Source organism: Thunnus thynnus, chromosome 12 (assembly GCF_963924715.1).
Source record: "Thunnus thynnus chromosome 12, fThuThy2.1, whole genome shotgun sequence".
Classification (NCBI taxonomy): Eukaryota; Metazoa; Chordata; class Actinopteri; order Scombriformes; family Scombridae; genus Thunnus; species Thunnus thynnus.
The window spans coordinates 11,213,208-11,233,475 of NC_089528.1; the positions used below are offsets into that span (position 1 = coordinate 11,213,208).

Below are 20,268 nucleotides of genomic sequence, written 5' to 3' on the forward strand. Positions count from 1 at the left end.
TGGTTTGGGTGTCTAATTACTGAATATAGTCTGTATTAACACTCGGTCAAAACTGCAGTTTACAGTTTCAACGTACGCGCCACTGTTCGCGGCTTGTGTCGTTGACAGCCTTCTCCACCAATCATTTAACAGCTAGCTTTCGCTTAACCAATCGCAAAACGCGTTGTTAAATGTGGGCGTACACATATTTCAAGTTGTCCTGGCTACCTCGGCTTCTGTTACAGCTACACTGGACTGGGAAACCTTGAAAGATTTGTTCAACTCGGAAGTTTCAGAGTATGTTTAATTCTTTCATATGAAAGGACAACAAAATTAACACTGCATTTAAAACTTTAACGTCGTGTGTCGGGTTATTCGGTGGCTTTTTTCGCTCTAAAAATTAAACAATAGCGTTAACTGATTTAGCTAGCCACCTGTTGATCCAGCGAGCATCTTTGTTTACATTTTGCGACCATAGCAAAGCTAGCTGACATGCTTTACTTACTCGCATCACTGGTGTATAACACGTATTATTATATCGATAAGTAGTTGTGAGTGTGTTGTTCGTTTACCTATCCAACTATTTACACAAGTTGCTGAAACTCAACTGAAAGCTTCAGTCTCAACAAGTCAAGACAAGGTGTCGATGAGCTGAAATTTGTCATGCACCCATCATTAGTCTGATGTTTGAAATCGAAGATAGTTCAAGCGAAGATGTGGACAGTTTGAGGAACCTGCTTAGATTGACGGAGCTCAGCTTGCAAAGTGTGGGACAACAACTGAAGTGAGTCAACTGCAATGACCTGGACCAGCTGTAGATAACTACACACACTGCTGGTATTACAGAGTTGAGGAACGAACACTTTGCAATCACTTTAATACTACAAAGGGTTTATATGATGCATCCTTTTTCCTCACTGATTTTTTCTTTCCTTTTATAGTCAGTCAGAAGGACATGATGATGAGTGTGTGCAGCCAAGTCCTGATCACCTGACCTTACAAGACCTGCAGGCACCTCATGTTCTTCTGCTCCAGCCAGGCTGTGTTTGCCAGGAGAGGCCTCTCAGTGGGACAGCTGAGAGACGTGCTGCTGGCAGTCTTAGCCCACAGTCCTACAACTTTAGGGTGAGAGCGAGGATATTTGTGTGTGTATACGTGTAAGTGAAAAATTAAGAAACAGCCAGCCAGGTGAAACAAGAATGGATTGATGATTAATCACAGAATGTATTTACATAGGGTAATCACATCAGCATCAATAAATGAGGTGATTTCATTACTTAAAATATCAAAATTTTATGAGGCAGTGTGGTCTGTGCAGCAATCCATTTTACACAAGGCTGTTAATGTAAAATAGATAACCTTTATGCAAGATACGTTGTAATAAACAGGGTCAGTATAACATCATAACTAAAACAAAAAACAAACCACTATCCACCTCTAACCACAAACACACACCTGTGTTCTCTCTTTCTTTTCAGTCTGCCTCAGTTAAGGTGAGGTCAGCAGAGATGGAGTCTGTTCCTGCGAGGAGGAAGGTGGGCTGTGTGCGTCAGGAGAACGCCTGTCTGACCATGCAGGATGAACAGCTGATCAGTGACCTTGATGAATTGGCCACCTCCAAGTCTCAGGTATAACACTCACCCCTAGACAAATGTTTGTGTGAATGAAGATCCCGTCATTTTAAAGCACTGTATTTTGTACTTAATCCTTATGTGCTTCAAATGAGTGTGAAACCAGAGTTCTTTGTCTGAGTATTTTTGTTCAGAAACTGGCCAAAGAAATTGTTTTGATCTAAAAAAAATCTTTGATATAAACCAACAGTAACTGAATTGAATGCAAGTACTGTATGTGTTTTCTTTTTCAGGTCCGCCTCCGAGGTCCCAGGGTTGGGGTTAAAAACAATGTGGCGGTCATGAGTGAGCACATACGTCGTCTTGAAGCAGAGCTGGAGGCTAATGCCAAAGAACTAAAGTAACTTCATGACCTTGTAACGTATAGTTTGAGCTGACACAGCAGATGCTTTGTATGTTGCTATTATGTAACTGCAATGTGGCAAATGCACGACTATTTATATATAATAAATACTGATAGTCATTCATTCATACAATAATAGTATATACATATATGATACTTGTTTGTAAACCTTTGGCCCTATTCCTGTTATAAATACTCTCAGCATGGAGAGCTTGATTGTGAACCTTCATGAGTTACAGTTTACATCTTTTCTTGTTATACTAACCTCGAGGTGAACGTCGTATTAACATCCCATCCTTGTCTGTGTTTCTCAGGGCAGCTGAGCTGAGGGCAGAGTGTAGTGAAGAAGCAGCAGCTCACAGTGATATTGTGGTAGCGACTCTCACTGATGAACTGAGAACACTCAGAGAAGAGCTGGACAACAAGACAGCGCTGTGCAAAAGGTGATGCTTTTATTTGGACTTGGATTCAGCACACGTGTTCATTTCATTACAGCTCAGTTTACAGTTCATTACAGTTCTAACACTTTGGGGAAAAGCATGGACTCCTCACAGAATTGATCTGCTACAATGTTTTTTTGTCTTGTAATAGTGTCTTTTACTTGTTTTGTTTCAGGATTTTGATTGAGCTAAATGAAAAGATTCACTTGGGCATAACAGATATCAGAAAGTCCATATCTCATTTATTTTACTCTCAACATGATGGAGTTATTGTTTTTTCACTTACTGTATGTTCAACCTCATCCCTCACAGGGCTGAGCAGCAAAGGAACCAAGCACTTGAAAATGCAGAAAAACTCAAAGAAGCTTTCAAAGAGTACAAGGCCACCATTTCCATTAAACTTCAGAGGGTACAGTTTATTCAAATATTTATTTGTTATTTATAAAATGTATATTATTGCATGTCATTGCCAAAAAATGTGCTTTCATTTGTGGTTTAAGGTGATGGAGAGTGAAAGCAAATTAAAAGAGAGTCTTATTGAGTGTGACAGAGAAAAAGAAGAGTTGGAAATGAAATGCACTCTGTTGGAGAGAGAGAAGACAGAACAGAGTCAAGCAATCAGGTACACGTTGTTTCTGTAACTTTGATTTCTTCATATTTGCATGTGTAAACAAAAAAACAATTAAATCTTTCAGAGGAAATATCGTTGATTTGCTGGTTAACACATTTAATTCTCCATCTTCCTCCTGGTGTGCTTCACAGCCAGCTGAAGGAGGAGGTGAGGCAGGCAAAGTCCTCAGCTGCCGAGCGCTCAGACCTCCAGGCTCAGCTGGAGGAGGCCGGACGACGGGCCTCATATCTGGAGCGGCAGCTCGTGGAGCGGGCTGCAGAGTACAGGGAGCTGGCCTCTCTGCGCAGAGAGCTGGAAGACCTGCGGACCCTGACCCAGAGCCAGGAACAGAAGGTGGCCCAAAGCCACAGAGAGGCTCAGCAGAGCCAGGCAGAGCTGGCCAGCTTGGAGGCCATGCTGGCCCTGCTGCATCTACGAGAGGTGGAGTGACGCAGTTACACACAATCACATTGTCCTTTGTGTTTCCACGTCACATGTTTTTTTAAGAAGTCCCCCATACTGTTTAATCAAAGGGATAGTTACATAATTTGTTTGCCCAAATCTTTGGTGCCATAGTAACCGTTGCAAACAAGTTACTATGTTTATAGCTGATTATGCGTAGGGTATGACGTGTTTCCTGTTGTCATGGGTTATTTTTTAAATTTCAGGGTGCTGTGGGGTCACTCTGTGTCAGGCCCTGCATGCTGCCCCCAGTGGACTATCCAAGAACTGCACACCAGCTGAACCTCAAGCCAGGTATCCTGACCAACCTCATGGCTACTTCATTACATACAGTACATACTTACTCAATCCGCATCATGCAAAGAAAATCTTCAAATTTTAAAAGAAGTTTACACAACCTAATCACTTAGATTACAAACTCCCCCAAAGCCATTTCACTCATTTTATTTTCCTTCCCTCCATCACTCTCTCACTGCCCACATGTGAAGGCTACCAGCAGCTGCTGCGAGTGCTGCAGTCAGTGGACACGGAGCGGACTAAACAGAGCAGCCTGGTGGAGCGACTTCAGGAGCGTCTGAGCAGAACCCAGGAGGAGATGTCCTCCTTGCAGAGCTCCATGGCCCAGAGAGCCTCCCACTACCAGAGCCTCCACACGGAGCTGCTGGACAAAGTCAGCCAAGCCACTGACACAGAGAAAGAAGTGAGTCACTTTTCTCATCTCCTCCTCTGTCATCTCTCGTCTCTCTCTCTTCATTTTTTCTTTTTTTTGTTCATTTTTGTTTATGTTTTCTTTGTATTCCTCAACTGTTTGGAGGAAGCTGATAGAATGAAAACTGGTGTGATTGTGAGTGTTTAGGACAATATAAATCAGTTTTATGAATAAACTTTGTTGCTTTTTTATTTTTCTCTGTTGCCACTCAGTTGAAGAGAAAGAGTGCACGGGTGGCTGCGCTGGAAAAACAGTTACAGGAAAAAACATCAGCCTACAGTCTGGCTGCACTGAAGAACACTGAGCTCGAGAATCAGCTAGTGGTACAACACACACACACACACACACACACAATTTTGTCATGTTTGTCACCATTTTTTTCCCCAGAATTAACAACCTTTCTTGAGATAGGTTGTGGGTGATCATTTGCACATTCTGAATGTATTCTCCGTTTGCTAGCTGTTGCTTGCTTGTTTATAGAATTGTTTTTATTTTATGCTTCTCTATTTCTAAAAACAGGAGAAGACTAGCACTCTTCAGCATTACCAATCACTGATGACCAAAAAGCAAAGAGAGTACCAGCAGTCTTTGGAGAAGTGTAAAAAATCACAAGCTCAACAATGTACGGAGCAACAGCACAGAATAGAAATGGTGATTTACATCTCTGTTTTTTGTCTTGCTCAACAAACCGATTTGGTATTATCTAGAAAGTAGTTTCACATAAATGATGATAAAGGAAATGGAGAGAATCGGAGCTCTTGAGCCAGTGGAAAAACACAAGCATACTTTAGACTACAAAATGAAAATAAAGTTGCACAAGAACTTACAGTGTTTTATCTCCTCTGCAGTTGCAGTTGTCTGTAGAAGAGGCTCAGTCTCGGATGTTGGAGATGGAGCAAGAGCTGAGTTCACTCCAGAGGGAGCGAGACGAAGCTCAGAGAGCGGCTCTCCTGCTGCAGAACTCTGTGGAACAGCTCACACAGGTCAGGACACTACTCAATTAGGACCATTTTAACTACACAAAAGTTATCTGAGACTTAAAATAAAAGCCAATCAACTGCAATTTAACACAGGAACAGTATGTTCTGTTTATTAATGATAACTTTGATTTCAGGAGAGGCAGGTTGAAGTGAGGCACAATGACGAGTTGCTACAGAGTCTCAAGGAGCAGGCAGCTGAGTCTGCTGCCAAGGTTGGAACGAAGAACTAAAGACAGATCTTTCCAGATTTAATTGTACAGAAACATCTGTATTCATAAGTTCACCACAGCCACTGGAATGCACCAATAATAACTGATGTCTGTGTGTCAGGTGTGTGAGCTGCAGTCGTCTCTGTCGGAATGTAGAGAGGAGCTGAACTTGTATCAGAAGCAGATGGAGGAGGTAAAGAAGAACTATGAAACTGAGCTGCAGCGGAACAATGACAAGGTACAGTGTAACGTACAATGATACAATGATACAGTCCTGCAAACTGTGAGACTGTCCGTCACAGTCTGCAAGAGAGTTTGTATGCACCTCCATCTCTGATCTTCCATCCTCTCTTGTTTGTGCAAAGTCCACTTCTCAGGCTTATCTTCTCCCTTGTTCTTCACTCCTCAGGTGTCTTCTCTGCAGGAAAAGCTTCAAAGTGCCAGCCTGGTTTGTCAGAGCTCCAGTGAGCAGAACCTGCAGCTTCAGCTTTCTCTCCAGCAGCAGCAGACCATGCTGACTGAGAGCACTGCCCGCATCGCTGAACTGGAGGAGAGCCAGAGCCAGCTGCAGAGACAAGTAAGTGAAACTCTTTTGGAAATATCAGGATACCTAGCATCTAAAAATATATACATGAAGCTTTTTTGAATGAATTTTGTTTGTACTAAAAATAGTGACTCCATTTGGATTTCTTTCTATTTTAACTATTATATCATAGAAAAGTCAGGCAGATTTCTTTTAGTGTTCAGAAAGTAATTATAGACATAAACATAGAAACAACAATACAATTCAAATGAACTTTATTTACATTAAATCAAAACACAATAGATACACGTGATCATGTGACATGTTTGTCAAAGTGATTACTTGAAGACATATTTTGGGAAAAAATGAGTTGTGGGCATTTATTGACAACTGTTTCTCCCATTTTATGTGAACTGTGTATTTATTAGTTAGTAGTTAGAAATTAGTTTGTGGTAGTTTTATTATTTATACACTTATTTAGGAATATGCATCATGTAAGCACAGTATAAACCTCTACAAGACGGGGCCTTGATTTGGTAATACGGCTGTGTAAAGCTCCAATTATTTCGGTTCATGGACTATTACCAAACAAAATTTAAATAAATCAAATACCACAAACTATTTGCTACATGGTGAACCTAAAGTCTTCGTGTCTCCTGAGGTTGTCGGGCCCTCAGTTTCCCGATTTGCCGTGTTGGTGATACAACGTTGATTTGGAGAGCTGGTTCTTCTTCTGTGTTCATGACTTCAATGATCCTCTCTGTCTCTGCTGGTCACACTCTGTTACATGTTGAGCAGCTGTGTAGCACACTGCCTTTGATAATCAAAGTTATGTATTGCAGGCTTGTTTGTCGCTAAATTAATTATGTAATCTTGGAAAATATGTGTTTGTTATACTTTACCAGCTCCTTCAGATATGTTTATTTCTGTTTGGTAATAATTTGTTTGTGCTGAGTGAAATGAGGACTATTTTGAGTCATTTCAGGTAGTCTTGAGAAAAACTTTCTCAGTGGTCTTCTGGCATTGAAGGGCCTTGTAATGGTGTGAGACAGATTTACAGATTTTGTGGTCGCTATAAAGTCTGGAGGCTATGTTTTAAATGTATTTAGAATAATAGGGAACATTTTAATTGTACTTCGAATTACACAGAATGCCTTACCTCAGTTTGTTTTTTGTTTTTTTAAAACCCGTTGCACAAAGTTAAGCCACAGGTGATAATAGTGTTTAGTCTGTTCAATTCTCCCATTGTCTAATTTAGATTAATTTTATTTGGGTCTTTTCTGCTATATCAACAATTGTTTTCTTCAGTTTTGTGGTCAAGTGCAACATCTGTGATGGAGTTCACACATTTTTTGTAGCTATTTAACACTACTTTAGTATTAAACATTCCCACATTATGTCTATCAAGTCTCACTTTTTGTCTAGCAAAGTAAAATAGTGAAGCAAAAGACACAAGAAATAGCCTGGAATATTCTCTAAAGTGAAAAAGAAGGTTTTTACTAACAAAGAACATTTTACTGAAGGTTTAGATTGCATAAGCAAACAGAAGCGCATAAAGAGCAGAACATAAGACACATCAGAGTAACTGTGGTCCAATATGCAAACTTACTGATATAGCCTGCACATATCACACTCCTGTGGTATTGCTCTAGGGAAATTGCAGTTTGAGCTTGTGATTTCATTTATAGCGCTGCATATTTTAGCTGGTGGTTGTACTTTCTGTCCCTTACAACAAGCAGAGCACAATGGTCTTCATTCAGGGAGCAGAGCTGTACAGGGACAGTAACGAGGAGCCCTTCTGTACATGAAGGTCTATTTTATTTTTCTCATTTCTTTTTCTTATTTTAATTGTCTCAGGGACAGTGCATATTAATAAACATCACTCCATATATGCCAGAATCAGCTGAAAGGCTCGTTTTCATCTGTAGTCCCTGGCCAGGTGTGAAGTTGGCAGCCTAAAGTCAGCCTATAATCAAGAAGCAAGTTTAAAACAATAATCATGATGTAAGACATGTCAATTACAGGAAAAACAGAACACAGACAGAAATAAAAGCAGAGCAAATTATGGTTCAACAAAGCAAAAACAAACAATTACAGAACAGCTTGAATTATAGAACAGCTTTGCAAAAAACAGACATGAGCAAAGACAGAAATGAGCAACAGGGCAACAGTAGCAGTAATGTAAGTCAAGCAACAGGGCAGGTTAGCAGCATACAATTTGTGTATTGACAGACATTTGCCAGATGATGAAGGCACCCAAACTAGCGCTGACAGATTTGGTGGTTTGTAAGCCATGTTCCTAACTGTCTAGAAAGGGACCTGTAAATGGTAAGTTCCCTGATGTGGGCTGGTACAGCTTTCAATTCATGTGCTGCTTTAATTGAAAAGGCAGATTGACTGAAAGCAGATTTTCTTAGTGAGATGATGCAGTTTCCTCTTGTGACTCCTCTTTTAATCTGATTTGTATTTACTCATTTCCCAACAAAGCAATTTAGTGGGGGAGGAGCCATGCCATGAATCATTTTATTGATGAGACATATATTTCCATGTTTGATCAGGTTTTCCGAGCTCAGAAGGTTATATTTTTCCAATATGTTGCAGTGGTGAAAACTATTAGGTTTCTTATCACTGGCTTTCACGGTTTGTTTATATAATAATTCTAGTGGCCTCAAGGTTGAACTACTTGCCTGTGACTAAAAGTAGGTTAGGTGCAATATGATCATAGTATTCATGTACATTCCAGCAGCCTCGGAATTGGTTCATGCAATTCCTTTTAATCTGAGATTTGCTAGGTTGTACTTGACCCTGTTGCAAACCTTCTTAGCCTGGGTTTTGAAGGAGAGATTTAAGTCTATCACAATTCTAAGAAATTTGTATTTTATGACAACATCTAATCAAAGTACAAGTATATGTGGCTCAACAGTATTGCTAGCTTTCTTTGTGGAATACATGCTAATGGTTTTTGACACATTTATTTGTAGACAGCAGTGGTTTACCATTATCATTTGGTAACATGGGCCATTGTGTTGATTAAGATCATGGGAACTTGGCTTTTTGTATTGCTTTGTACATATATTACAGTGTCATCAGCGTACTTTTGAGTCTCTATCTTAAGGCATATGGATGGCAGATCATTAACATATAAGCCAAATAGAAGTAGGCCCATTTTGAATCCTTGTGGGACACCAGTGGAGAAGCTGAGAGCTGTGGACTGATGGTTATCAACTGACAATTTGAGATCAGTCAGAAAGGTAGGACTCTATCCACCTAAGGGGATCAGGAGAGACATTGAAGGTAGATAACTTAGAGAGGAGGGCAGCATGATTTACAGTGTCAAAGGCTTTCTCAAGATCACAGCCCCAACAACACCACCCTCTCTATAAAGAAGCAGTTAGCCATCTCTGTAGAGTGTTTGGCTCTAAATCTGAATTGCATTGGATGCAGAGAAAAGGTGCTGTTGTTCAGTGGAAACTCATCTCGCTGTTATCTTTGGTACTGCTGGTAGGACGCTGATAGGCCTGTAGTTGCAGGTGGTGGGAGGGTTGCCAGATTTAAAAATTGGTGTTACAATTGCCTTCTTCTAAGCAGTCGGGAAGACTCCCTGGGAGAACACAGATCACCTGTAGAGATAGACTGTCAAGAAGACTTTTTTTAAGTTTTAGGCCAGAGTTAATGTAATCATAAAACAGTAAAATGCACTAATACTGGATGTTTTCTCTAGTGTCTTTCTTACCTTTGGTCCCTGTGATCTCTCCTGGCTTATACTGTAGAACTGAAAAATATGTGACACAAAAACTGACTTTGTGTCTGTCTGTAGGTGTCCTCTCTGGAGCAGCAGCTGGAACGGACCCGGGCGTCTCTGCAGGACGAGGCGAGGAACAGAGAGCAAGACTCTCAGGAGAAAGACAAGGACCTGCAGGAGATGAACCAACAGAACACACAACTGTCTGAGACAGTCAGGTAAGAACACCTGTACACACCAAGGCATTCAAGTTAGACTCTGTGGAACAAAGGAAACAGAATTTTTAAAGATTGGAGATGGTACGAGTGGGATTTTCATAAATTAAAACATTTGTTTATTCATTACATTCAATGAATATTTTGACAGTATGTGTTGGTTCACACTTTTTCAGTAGTTTGTAGTACTTTTGTTGATGATAATGCAATCTTTTTTTTTTTTTTTACCAAACTTATAGTACTAAGTGTGGTTTCCCATGCCATTTGTCTGAGACTTTTATTAGTGACTAACAAGATTTTTTCAAGTATGCTGTCCTTCTTGACCTCCTGCAAAGACAATCAAGTGCCTCAACAGTCTGTGAGACAGTCTCATGATTACACCACATCCCATTTGTCTGTAGGCATGAAGTAGCCCTCCCCTCCCCGCTTCTATGATCCATGAACATGTGTATATAAATGGAGATCTCCCTTGTCAGAGACTGGGAGACAGAAGCCAGTTGTGCTTGAAGTAACTTCACTCCGCTGGGCAACAGGATATCTTCATCTTTGTGAAGTTTTGAAAGACTCCAAAGGAGAATTATGTTGGCTGTTTAAATGTGCCATCAAAAGGCATGTTTGCATAGCTTAGTTTAGCTTCTCTAACATTTCTGGAGGGGTGTCCTTCTCTCTAAGTCTACGATGGGAGCTCTGCTCACATTAAGGTGAGGAAATGGTTGCATGACCCCAGTAGTCATATAGTAAAGACTGCAGTGTGTACCCTGCCTGATGCTTTGTATGTATTATTTTTTTCTGCAGCATGTCTTCCCTTTAGTGCAGCACATTAGTTTGTTTGGTTCATTTTCCACCTTTAATTGCTGTACAAATGTACTGATTATTGTTGTATGTGTTTGCTCCTTATATCTCTTTGAAGCCATCTGACATCAGAGATGACAAAGTGTCGAGGGGAGTTGGTGTCTAAAGAGTCGGAGCTGCAGCGTCTGAGGAGGGACGTCGCTGCCAAGACATCTCAGATCAACCGCATGGAGGAGAGCCTGCAACAGACAAAGAACCTGCTCGACAACAAGAGCGAGATGGGTATGACATGTAGTTGTAGCAAATGTTACGTTTACATTTTGCACAGATGAGACAACGAGAGGCTTAGCTTTTTCAGTTTGTTTTCTCCTTCACTCTGTGTTCTGTCTCTTACGCATTTTTCTTCTCCCTCTCGCCCCTCATAGTAGCAGACCTGGATGAGAAGTTCCATCGCTCTGAGGCAGACAGGCTGAACTGTGTTCAGCGGGTCAAGGTCCTGGAGGGACAGCTGCAGACGGTGCGTGGAGAGTTGACCAACACTCTGGAACAGCTACAGGAACTCAGGGATGTTCTGCAGAGGACCCAAACCATCGCTGATGAGCAGCAATCCACGGTGGAAAAACTGACTACCCAACTTAGGTGAGGATACGCGCACATGTGAAATGTTGTTCTGCACACAGGGACAAGGGACACGCCTCTGATGGAGAAATCGTCCATGTGCTTTCATTCAGATAAGATCCTCCATTGTATCTGTGTCTTCTGTGTTTGAAACAATATGGATATTGTGTATCACAAACACACAACAACAGACACACACAGTCATGGACCCTGGTGATGTTCCAGTGTCCCACTTACAGTCTCGCACTTTGTTCAAAGATAATGTCATGGATAATCTTTATTTTCAACAAGATGAAATAATGACATTTGTATACATTTTACTGAGGAAACTGTTTGCTATGGAAGATGTAATAATATGAATGTCTGTTAATAATTGTACCATAACATTTAATGTAACTCAATGTTCAAGTCATGTTCCTTTTTATCCGAGATGGATCTTGTGTTAATTTGTCATGTGATTTGTAATTTGTAATTTGTTGTGCCTTATTTGTTACACACATGCTCTGTTTTGTGATGTAATATTTTTATATTTAAAGACATACTGCCGACACAGATAAAAAACTGTACATTTTAAATCACATACACTGCGCAACACACTGTGTGCAGCTCTTGTACATTAAGCACTCAAGGGGACGGACACCCATGAATGAATGATAATTTCCTTGTGTAAGAGAAGAAGTTCATTAATCATTACTCACTCCCTCCGTTCCTGTTGGAACAGCAGGGACAGCAATAGCAATAGCAGGGACATGCAGATGATACGGAAAATACCCTTTATAGAAGAAGATAGCTCCTCCTAAAGCAGTTTTCATGGTCTGTGTTACAGTCATAAGCCCCTTTGCACACTGAAATAAGTCCACCCTGAGTCACGCTGTAAGAGAACTCAAACTAAAGGTCAATTTAAAAATGTTCAACAATAAACTTAAGAAAGAGAGAAAGAAACTCTTCACAATCTGTTCCCCACATTTGATAAGAATCAGAATCATACTCCCAATCTTGTTTTTTCAAGTTACTCAGTGCAGGTCTTCTGTGTATGAATAAGATATTGATCTGTTAAACTATTCAATAAAAGTCTGTGTGTGTGTGTGTGTGTGTGTGCGCGTGTGCGTGTGTGTGTGTGTGTGTGTGTGTGTATGTGTGTGTGTGTGGCTTCACAGTGAAACACAGAGGGAGTTGGAGGAGAGAACGCACGAGATCTTAGACATGGACAGTGCACTGAAGGAAAGACAGGGGGAGCTCCAACAGAGAGCAAATCTGGTACAACACACACAAATATTTTATGTATATTTGATTTAATTTGCAGAATACGGTACGCTACCATCTCTCTCCTCATTCTGTCATTCTGATCCTCAGCTGGGTCAGCTGGATGTGGCCATCAAAGAGCACAAGCAGGAGATGGAGAGAAAGGTGGAGTCTCTGCAGCAGAGCCTGGGAGCCAGAGAGAGCGAGCTGAGAGACACGCGGAAGGAGCTCACAGACAGAAACATGAAGGTCAGGAGCAGTCACCGGGTTAGAGGGCAAAACATGTGAGAAAGTAAACTCACCCTTTAAGAATGTGGAGTGACACATTTTTGATCTTTTCAAGGGGACTTTTTGACTGAAACCGGATGTGTGATGACTTGGACAAAGTGTAACGGTCAATGGCTTGTTGGCAGCCAGCAGGACTGTGTACTAAATTAAATTTGTGTCAGAGGTTTCCAGTGTAATATTTAACCTTTGCTTCTCACCAGAAGTGTAATCAGTGTGGGTGCAGCTCTGAACAGTGACCACCATACAGGAAGAAAACAATATAACCAACATTACTGTGCTGTTATTGTGCTGCACAATGTTTTACAAGGATTTTGCTCTCTTTTTTTAGGAGGTTCTGTTAATGGAAGATGATAAAAAGTCAATTTCCTAATAAATTATAAAATTCAAATAAATGAAAAATAAAACTGAAACATTATTAATGACAGACCTGGATCCCAAAGCCATCTATAAATGGATTATAGATTTCATTGAGATTCTTTTTCCATTTATCATTGTTTTTTGCAACTTAAAGACCCCCTCCAGACATGTTTTAAATATATAAAATACTCTGCTTTGAATAGTAATTTGTGTCTGATATGGTTTTTCCACAAAAAAGTTCAATTACCTTGTTAGAAATTCTTAAAATTACGTCTACTTCTTCTCCCTCATTGATAAATCCAGAGTATATAAATATGCAAATATTGTTCATTTCAAAAGTTCAACTGCTGGACACAAGATGTCTTCTACTTCACTCTTCAGCCTCAGTGTTTGTGCACTGGAGGCTCCAAGTGTCCACATCACACTTGTGTAAGTTGCACACTGGACCAGGATTGGTTCCAAATCATATTTGTAAATACACGCTTTAAACCTAAACATTTAAGGTGAGCTCAGATTAACTTTCCCTCTTCAGCAGGTGAATGTTAAAACAACCTTTGAGGGTTAAAGTCTGAACATACATCATTCTGCACAGTTTAGCTCAAACATCCAAGTGAACTCACAATAATCAAAACATATTTTGAGTGAAGGGGACTCTAATATTTACTGTGAAGAGTTTTAAACGTGCAATTCAGATATTACCTCCATATTTCTTCAAAACATACAGAGTAGGAATAGAAATTTCTCCCACGCTCTCACTTCCTTCGATCTTTACGTCATCCTCTGCTACAGTCCCTGTTGCCTGCACTTTGCACTTGATTATGGCCCCATTGTCCAACGTATCTGGTTGCTATCAGCTTTAATATGAGATCTGAGGAGCACACAGTATGAAATGTTGATTAAATAGTGATCCCTGATGATACAATGTTTGCATTTGTTTTGTGTTGCAACTTCATAAAACTAATATCATTTCATTAGACAAAATAATCTCAATATATGTATTACTTGAGTCTAATAAAAAACACTGTCTTGTGTCAGCAATTCACTTCCAAAACCAGCAAATTGTGATGCAAATAAATAGATGTACTCATTTTGATTAGTGCCATTTATAGTATAGTTACCTGGAATGAAATGTTTTATGATATACAGTAGATCATAAAACTCATATATATCATATAACATCAAATATTTGTGTTTGTGTGTGTGTGTTTAAGGAGTCCCGAGAACTTGGCCAGCAGCTGCATGTGTGTCAACAGAAACTTCAGACTTTACTGCAAGAGCTTGAAGAAACTCGGCATCACTGTGATACTCTGACCAGAGAGCTGGATGCCACCAAGCTTCAGACGAAGGAGAAGGTGAAGTCAAACAATCGTCTTATTATATTTGATGTGGGATAAGTATGACATGTTGGCAATGCATCACTTGTTGAAGGTGATGAAATACTACTACCAATGATTTTTCTGTGAGATAAAAAAAATCAGGACTATCCTTCTCTGTGTTTATTTTGTGTGTGTGTGTGTGTGTGTGTGTGTGTGTGCGTGTCTTTTCAGGATGTCCGGCTGTGTCGTGTGGAGGAGGAGCTGGCACTGAAGGAGGCGCACTGGCGGCAGTCGGAGGCCGGACTGCAGAGCATGGTCACCTCTTTAGAGCAGGAGCTGGAGCTGGAGAGGGAGCAGCACAGCAAGGAGGTACAGTGACTACTGAGGCTTCAAGGTTCCTCCATCTAATGCATCAAATCAATCTATTAAAATAAAGTCAAGTCTCTGTGACTACAGCTGAAAAATTCTGTTCAGATAAGTCCTTAAATTTGACTTTTTAGCCAAAAACTTTTTATAAAAATAACTGGTAAGAGGGGAAACAAGGTGCTGTAGTGCAGCTTTGTGTCATTTTGTGAAACTTGGCGCTTGGCTAATGTTAGTGCCTCATCTGTCAGTGTGCTTTCTGTTCTCCATCTTGTGGGTTTTGGATCATGCACTCTGGCTGGCTCTGTTGTCTGCTCTTTGTATCTGTTTCTGTCCGATTTCTTTTCCTCTTTTTTTTTTTAAACAAACATCAACAACTGAGTGAGTTCCTCATTTCTCCTATCTTCAGTTTCTTTCCCATCTTCCCCACTGATAGTTGTGATGGTCCTCTACCTTGTCCTCCTGCCTCATCAGTCTGTTTTTCCCTTCATCCCTAGCTGGAGTCCCTGCAGCAGACTCGAGGCCAGCTCCTCAAAGTCTCTGAGCAGATCTCCTCCACCATGCGCTCCTCCCAGGAACAGCTCACTGCTAAACTTCAGCAGAGCCAGACCCAGCTCCAGCAAGCTAAGGCTCGGTGCGACCAAATCAAAGCCCAGCTAGACCAAACTTCAGCCCAGCTGGAACAAACTATGGCTGAGTTGGATCGCACCCGGACACAAGCCAGTCACCTCCAAACACAGTTAGACCAGAGTCAGACCCAGTTCCTTCAGAGTAAGACCCAGCTGGAGCAGAGCAGGATTTTGTACGAGCAGGCCAAGGCCCAGAACAATCACCTTCATGTGCAGCTGGACCAGCTCAATAACCAACTCAATCAAGCCAGAGTCCAGACTGCTCAGCTCCAGACTCAGCTCCACACCTCTAAGAAGTCCATGGAGACCTCCAACGAGTCCCTGCTCATCAAGGTAAAGTTCTTTAGAAGTGCGAGTGTAACTTAAGTTTAATGTTAATTACGTTATCGAAGACTATGACTAAATAGGTTCATCAACGACCATGAATAAGACAAGGCGATGCACTGACGTCATTAAACACTAACTGTGACTATATCAACATCCAATATTGTTGACGAAAAAAGACATGACTAAAATGTATTTTAAAAAATTAAAACTTTACTAAAATCTCTCTTTATTTTCATTGACAAAAAAGAGAAGACAAAATATTATAGACTCACAGGAGGCGTAGCCTGAGCAGCATGTTAACAGAGCAGCAGCATCAGCTAGTGCTCCATCTGTGTGTCTATACTGGAGGCGTTCAGGTGCAGTGTTGAGTGTAGGTCACCCATGTTTTGGAAGCACTCAGAGCCCAAAACACAAGACTGTAGTTACACACATAAAACGGAGGAAAATAGACTTCAGGTCACGTTTACATATATATGGTATGAGTGAAACACGAACCATTACGCGGCCTGTGTAAACAGCTGTGTTGATTAAAATAGCAGTGTTACCTTTCCTTATCATGGTTGTTGTTATTCTAGCAAACTTTGCCTTGTTTAACCTTTAATATGATGCCATGTGAACCAGCTTGTTTTGTTAAACTAATGTCATTATTAAGTACATGGGGCACAATTTTTTTTCCTTTTCTTTTTAACACCGACCTCAGATTTTTTTTTTAATGCTAGTAGATTGCAATTGGTGTGTGTACAGTATTTTTTCAGTTTTATTAGGTTAACTACTATTATTTCTGTTCAGAACAGTTTCAAAATGTCTTATTGTCTGTACAGTTCTCATTGTTTTATAATAGTTTTAAAGAGAGTTTTGGGCCTCAGTTGTTGAATCATGTCGGCTCAAAATAAATATGCAAATCAGAATATGTTCCATGTCTGGATGTATTCCTTAAATTACCATCAGACCAGACACTTTCTGTAAAGCTGTGTTCTTAATCATTCAACCTTTGTTTTTCATCAGATAATAAGATACAATCTCATGTGAAATAAGTTTGACTAAAATGTCAAAAAATGATTGGAATGTTCAATATAATCTGATGGCTAAAAAAGACTAAAATGTCAAAAGTTTTCATTGGCTAAAACAACTAAATTAGTTACAGATTTCTTTGACTAAGATAAGACTGAAATGCTTATTAAGATTTTAGTGAACTAAAACTGAAAAAGAAACAGGATGAGGTTGACTAAATATGATAAAATCTAACAAGGACATTTGACATGGGACTAAGAATAAATTTAAAAGATAGCTGACAAAATTAACACTACTGAAGTTGTAGTAAAATGGCTTTTAGATATTTGATTAAGTTTTTCTTCTTGTCTTCTTGCAGGAGTCTGAAGTGACCCGTCTCCAAGCCAAGATCTCCAGTCTGGAGCGAGCTGCTGACCGCCAGAATCTGACTCTATACGATCACACACTCTCCCTCCCTGCTCTGCACAAATCCACATACTCCCCAGATCGCTCTTTTGCTCACTCTCCTCCTTCCTCACCCAAAATGCTTCAAACAATTGTCCACTCTCCTTCACATGTTCACTCAACTCTCACACAAACTCGCTCATCACCCCCAGCTCACACAGACCCTCAGCTCACCTCAGTCCCTCATCTGTCAGACCAAACTGAAAGCCACCAAACTTGCAACTGGCTGCAGAGCAGCAGTATCGATTCCTCCCTGGATCTCCCTTTGAGCCTGAAAGCCACACTGAGGGAGGCGCTGCGCCAGCAGCCGTGGGAGTCCTCTTCCCCCTCTGTCTCCTCCTTCCCAGGCACAGTGGACCACAGCTGGCAGGGCCTCAGCGGCATGGAGGTCACAGCATCCTCCGACCTCTCCTTCAACCCCCTCACATACATGGTGGACAGGCAAGAAGACAGAAACCTCAGCAGGGACGCTACCTTGATGCAGGAGGGAGATGATGAGCAGGGGAGTGAGACGAGGAGGGACTCTGTGTGCACTCTGGTAGGTCAGGAGGAGGAGGAGCAGGTGGACATGAGTTCACTGACAGGGATGCTGAGGTTCGTTAACCAGACGCTAGCGATGCAGGATGACCTTTCCTTATGGAGCTCCACAGGATTATCTCAGAGTGGACACAGCCAGGTAACAACCCCACCTGACAGGAGATTAATCTGCAGATATTTTGATCATTTTATTTGATCATTTTAATTTTAAGCAAAAATGACAAACATTCTTTCATTCAGTTTCTACATTGTGAATATTTGCTGCTCTTGTCTGTTTTAGATCTCTGTAAAGTGAAGCTTTTTTAGTTTTTTGACAAAAAAAAGCAATTTCAAGACAACACCTTGGGCACAGGGACATTATAATAGCCATGTATCACTTATTTTTGATATTTTATAGACTAAGCAATATAATGATTAATCAATAATGAAATTGACAGACTAACTGATATTGAAAATAATCATGTTACTAAATAAGCAACAATCGAAGTTAAAGGAATAAAAAACAAATATTATTTATCAAGGACTGAACTCTCAAAATTTGAGCTAATCTGCTTCATCAGCGACTCTGTAGGGGAGCATGGAGGAATGTGAATTCTTCTTTTTCTGACTTTAACCACCAACTTTAAACCAGCAGGAAAAATAAGGACAAAAATCACAAATACAGAAATCTCTCTTGAAAAAAACAAAACTGTTCTAACTTTGACAAAAGATTTCCTCTTCTTGTAGGACTCATCACTTGTTTTCAGGGCTTTAATAGAGAAATCACTTTGGACCAAATATTTACATTTAAGGAGTTAAATGATAAGTTTGCTCTGTTTCTTTGCCACTGACGCATGTTTGTTTCACTTTTAGAGGGACATCAAGGACACATGAAACTGAGTTGCCAAGGAGACGTCAGAGAGGAGTAGAGTTGTTTACATTGTTGTCATACTTGTGTGTGTCAGTGTACATTATAATATATCGTTGTCCTACATTGAGTAAAATTTCTCATTGAGTCTGTTCCTTTAATGTATGTTATTAAAATCAAGCTGCAATATTGTCCGACATGGAAAAGAAAAATTATCAGTCCAGTTTAGACGACCATTACTTTCCAGTCTGTAAGTGATCTGCTGTGAAGTTTCATAGAAATGTAGCATTTGAGTTTTATGTTGTATTTCTTCTGAAGAAATATTTATATATTTTTACACAATTTTATATAACTTAAGTAAATAAAACATGTTTTTTTTAAATAAGTATTTAGTTTTTTTGTTGTTTGTATTGGGCTTTTTTCATCTACCACTGTGATTTTTGTATTATTCTCCAGAGAAATTTAAAGGTCTGTTTCTGTTAACATCTGCTGGATGTTCCCATGCTGTTGGTAACGGTGGGGTCGTGTTACCAGAAAAAACTGGCACTTTCTTCTCCGGGAGAGGAATGTTTGGCTCAGGACCAGGGAGGCGGCCATGCTGAATCTAATACAGACCCAGAGCTGGATAAATTGGATTTGGCACTCACATACGACTTACATAACAAGAACACCATAAACGTTTGGTCTGTGGATAGTTTCAGAATGATTCTTACTGCTGAGAACTTTTTTACTCATCAGATTAAGTGCTACTGTGACTATTTGTACAAATGAAAGTTTTTACAGTTTGAAATCTTTGAAGATTTCTGTCTAACACTTTCCTGTTGCAAAGTCTGATATGAATAACCATCTTTATCGGCACAAGGACGATACAGTTGTACCACACTGGCCTCCAGGATCACAGGCCCAGGAGCCCAAGAGGTCAGGGGCCCCCAAAGCCAGATCCTCTGTTTAAAGTGAAGAGGAATAATAATATACTTTATTTGTATAGCACCTTACATACGTGAAATGCAGCTCAAGCGACTATGCATAAATTGCATAAAAACACCAAGTATGTAGGTGCTAAACTGCTTCTTTGCCACTGACGCATGTTTGTGGCAAACAGGGTCTGACCTATTTCTTAGGTGGAAAAATCCAGTTTTGATGTCACAGTCAATGTGTTTTATAAAATTCAGGTCATGATATGGTAACAGCCAGATGTTTTGCCTCTGATTGAACCAGTTTTCAGACCACATACAGTATAATTCTATCTTTCTTTGATTCCTTCTGTTTTGTTCTCATTTAATTTCAAATAGTTGTTAGTCATCCAAGATGTGATACTCTTGAAGCAGTCAGTTAATCTACTTATGTTGTTTTGGATAAATATGCCTGTTGGGTGGCTTTTCCTTGTCTGTGCTCAGTGGTCGGTATGCTCTCTCTCTCTTTCAGAGCCTACAGTGTTACTTAGATCAGATGTGACAACAGCAAAATTGTCACTTTTTCCAATCTCCACTCCAGCATTGAGATTTAATCATGCAAGTCATAAAAGGTGTTTGGTTTGGAGGCAGAGCATCAGTAGGCTGCTGTATGCTGGAAATGGTGAAGTGAGTGATTACCTACATGCGTGTGAGGGGCGCTGTTCATATTTACTCTTCCTCACCACAGGTTTCAATGTTTA

The 20,268-nt window shown here is 40.3% G+C and overlaps 1 protein-coding gene across 1 annotated transcript; it reads left to right on the top strand.

Moving 5' to 3' along the window:
- The first annotated feature begins 185 nt into the window (after nucleotides 1-185).
- ccdc18 (coiled-coil domain containing 18) lies at nucleotides 186-18,999 on the top strand. Its single transcript, XM_067605438.1, has 26 exons — nucleotides 186-763; nucleotides 921-1,104; nucleotides 1,458-1,607; nucleotides 1,844-1,950; nucleotides 2,268-2,396; nucleotides 2,706-2,802; nucleotides 2,894-3,015; nucleotides 3,156-3,444; nucleotides 3,672-3,759; nucleotides 3,948-4,165; nucleotides 4,387-4,497; nucleotides 4,694-4,825; nucleotides 5,023-5,157; nucleotides 5,289-5,366; nucleotides 5,485-5,601; nucleotides 5,773-5,940; nucleotides 9,704-9,846; nucleotides 10,754-10,917; nucleotides 11,061-11,274; nucleotides 12,411-12,510; nucleotides 12,607-12,744; nucleotides 14,352-14,492; nucleotides 14,688-14,825; nucleotides 15,317-15,781; nucleotides 17,145-17,906; nucleotides 18,620-18,999. Exons 1-26 carry the CDS (start codon nucleotides 663-665, stop codon nucleotides 18,638-18,640), a joined length of 4,512 nt encoding a protein of 1,503 aa, XP_067461539.1. The 5' UTR covers nucleotides 186-662; the 3' UTR covers nucleotides 18,641-18,999.
- The last annotated feature ends 1,269 nt before the right edge of the window (nucleotides 19,000-20,268 follow it).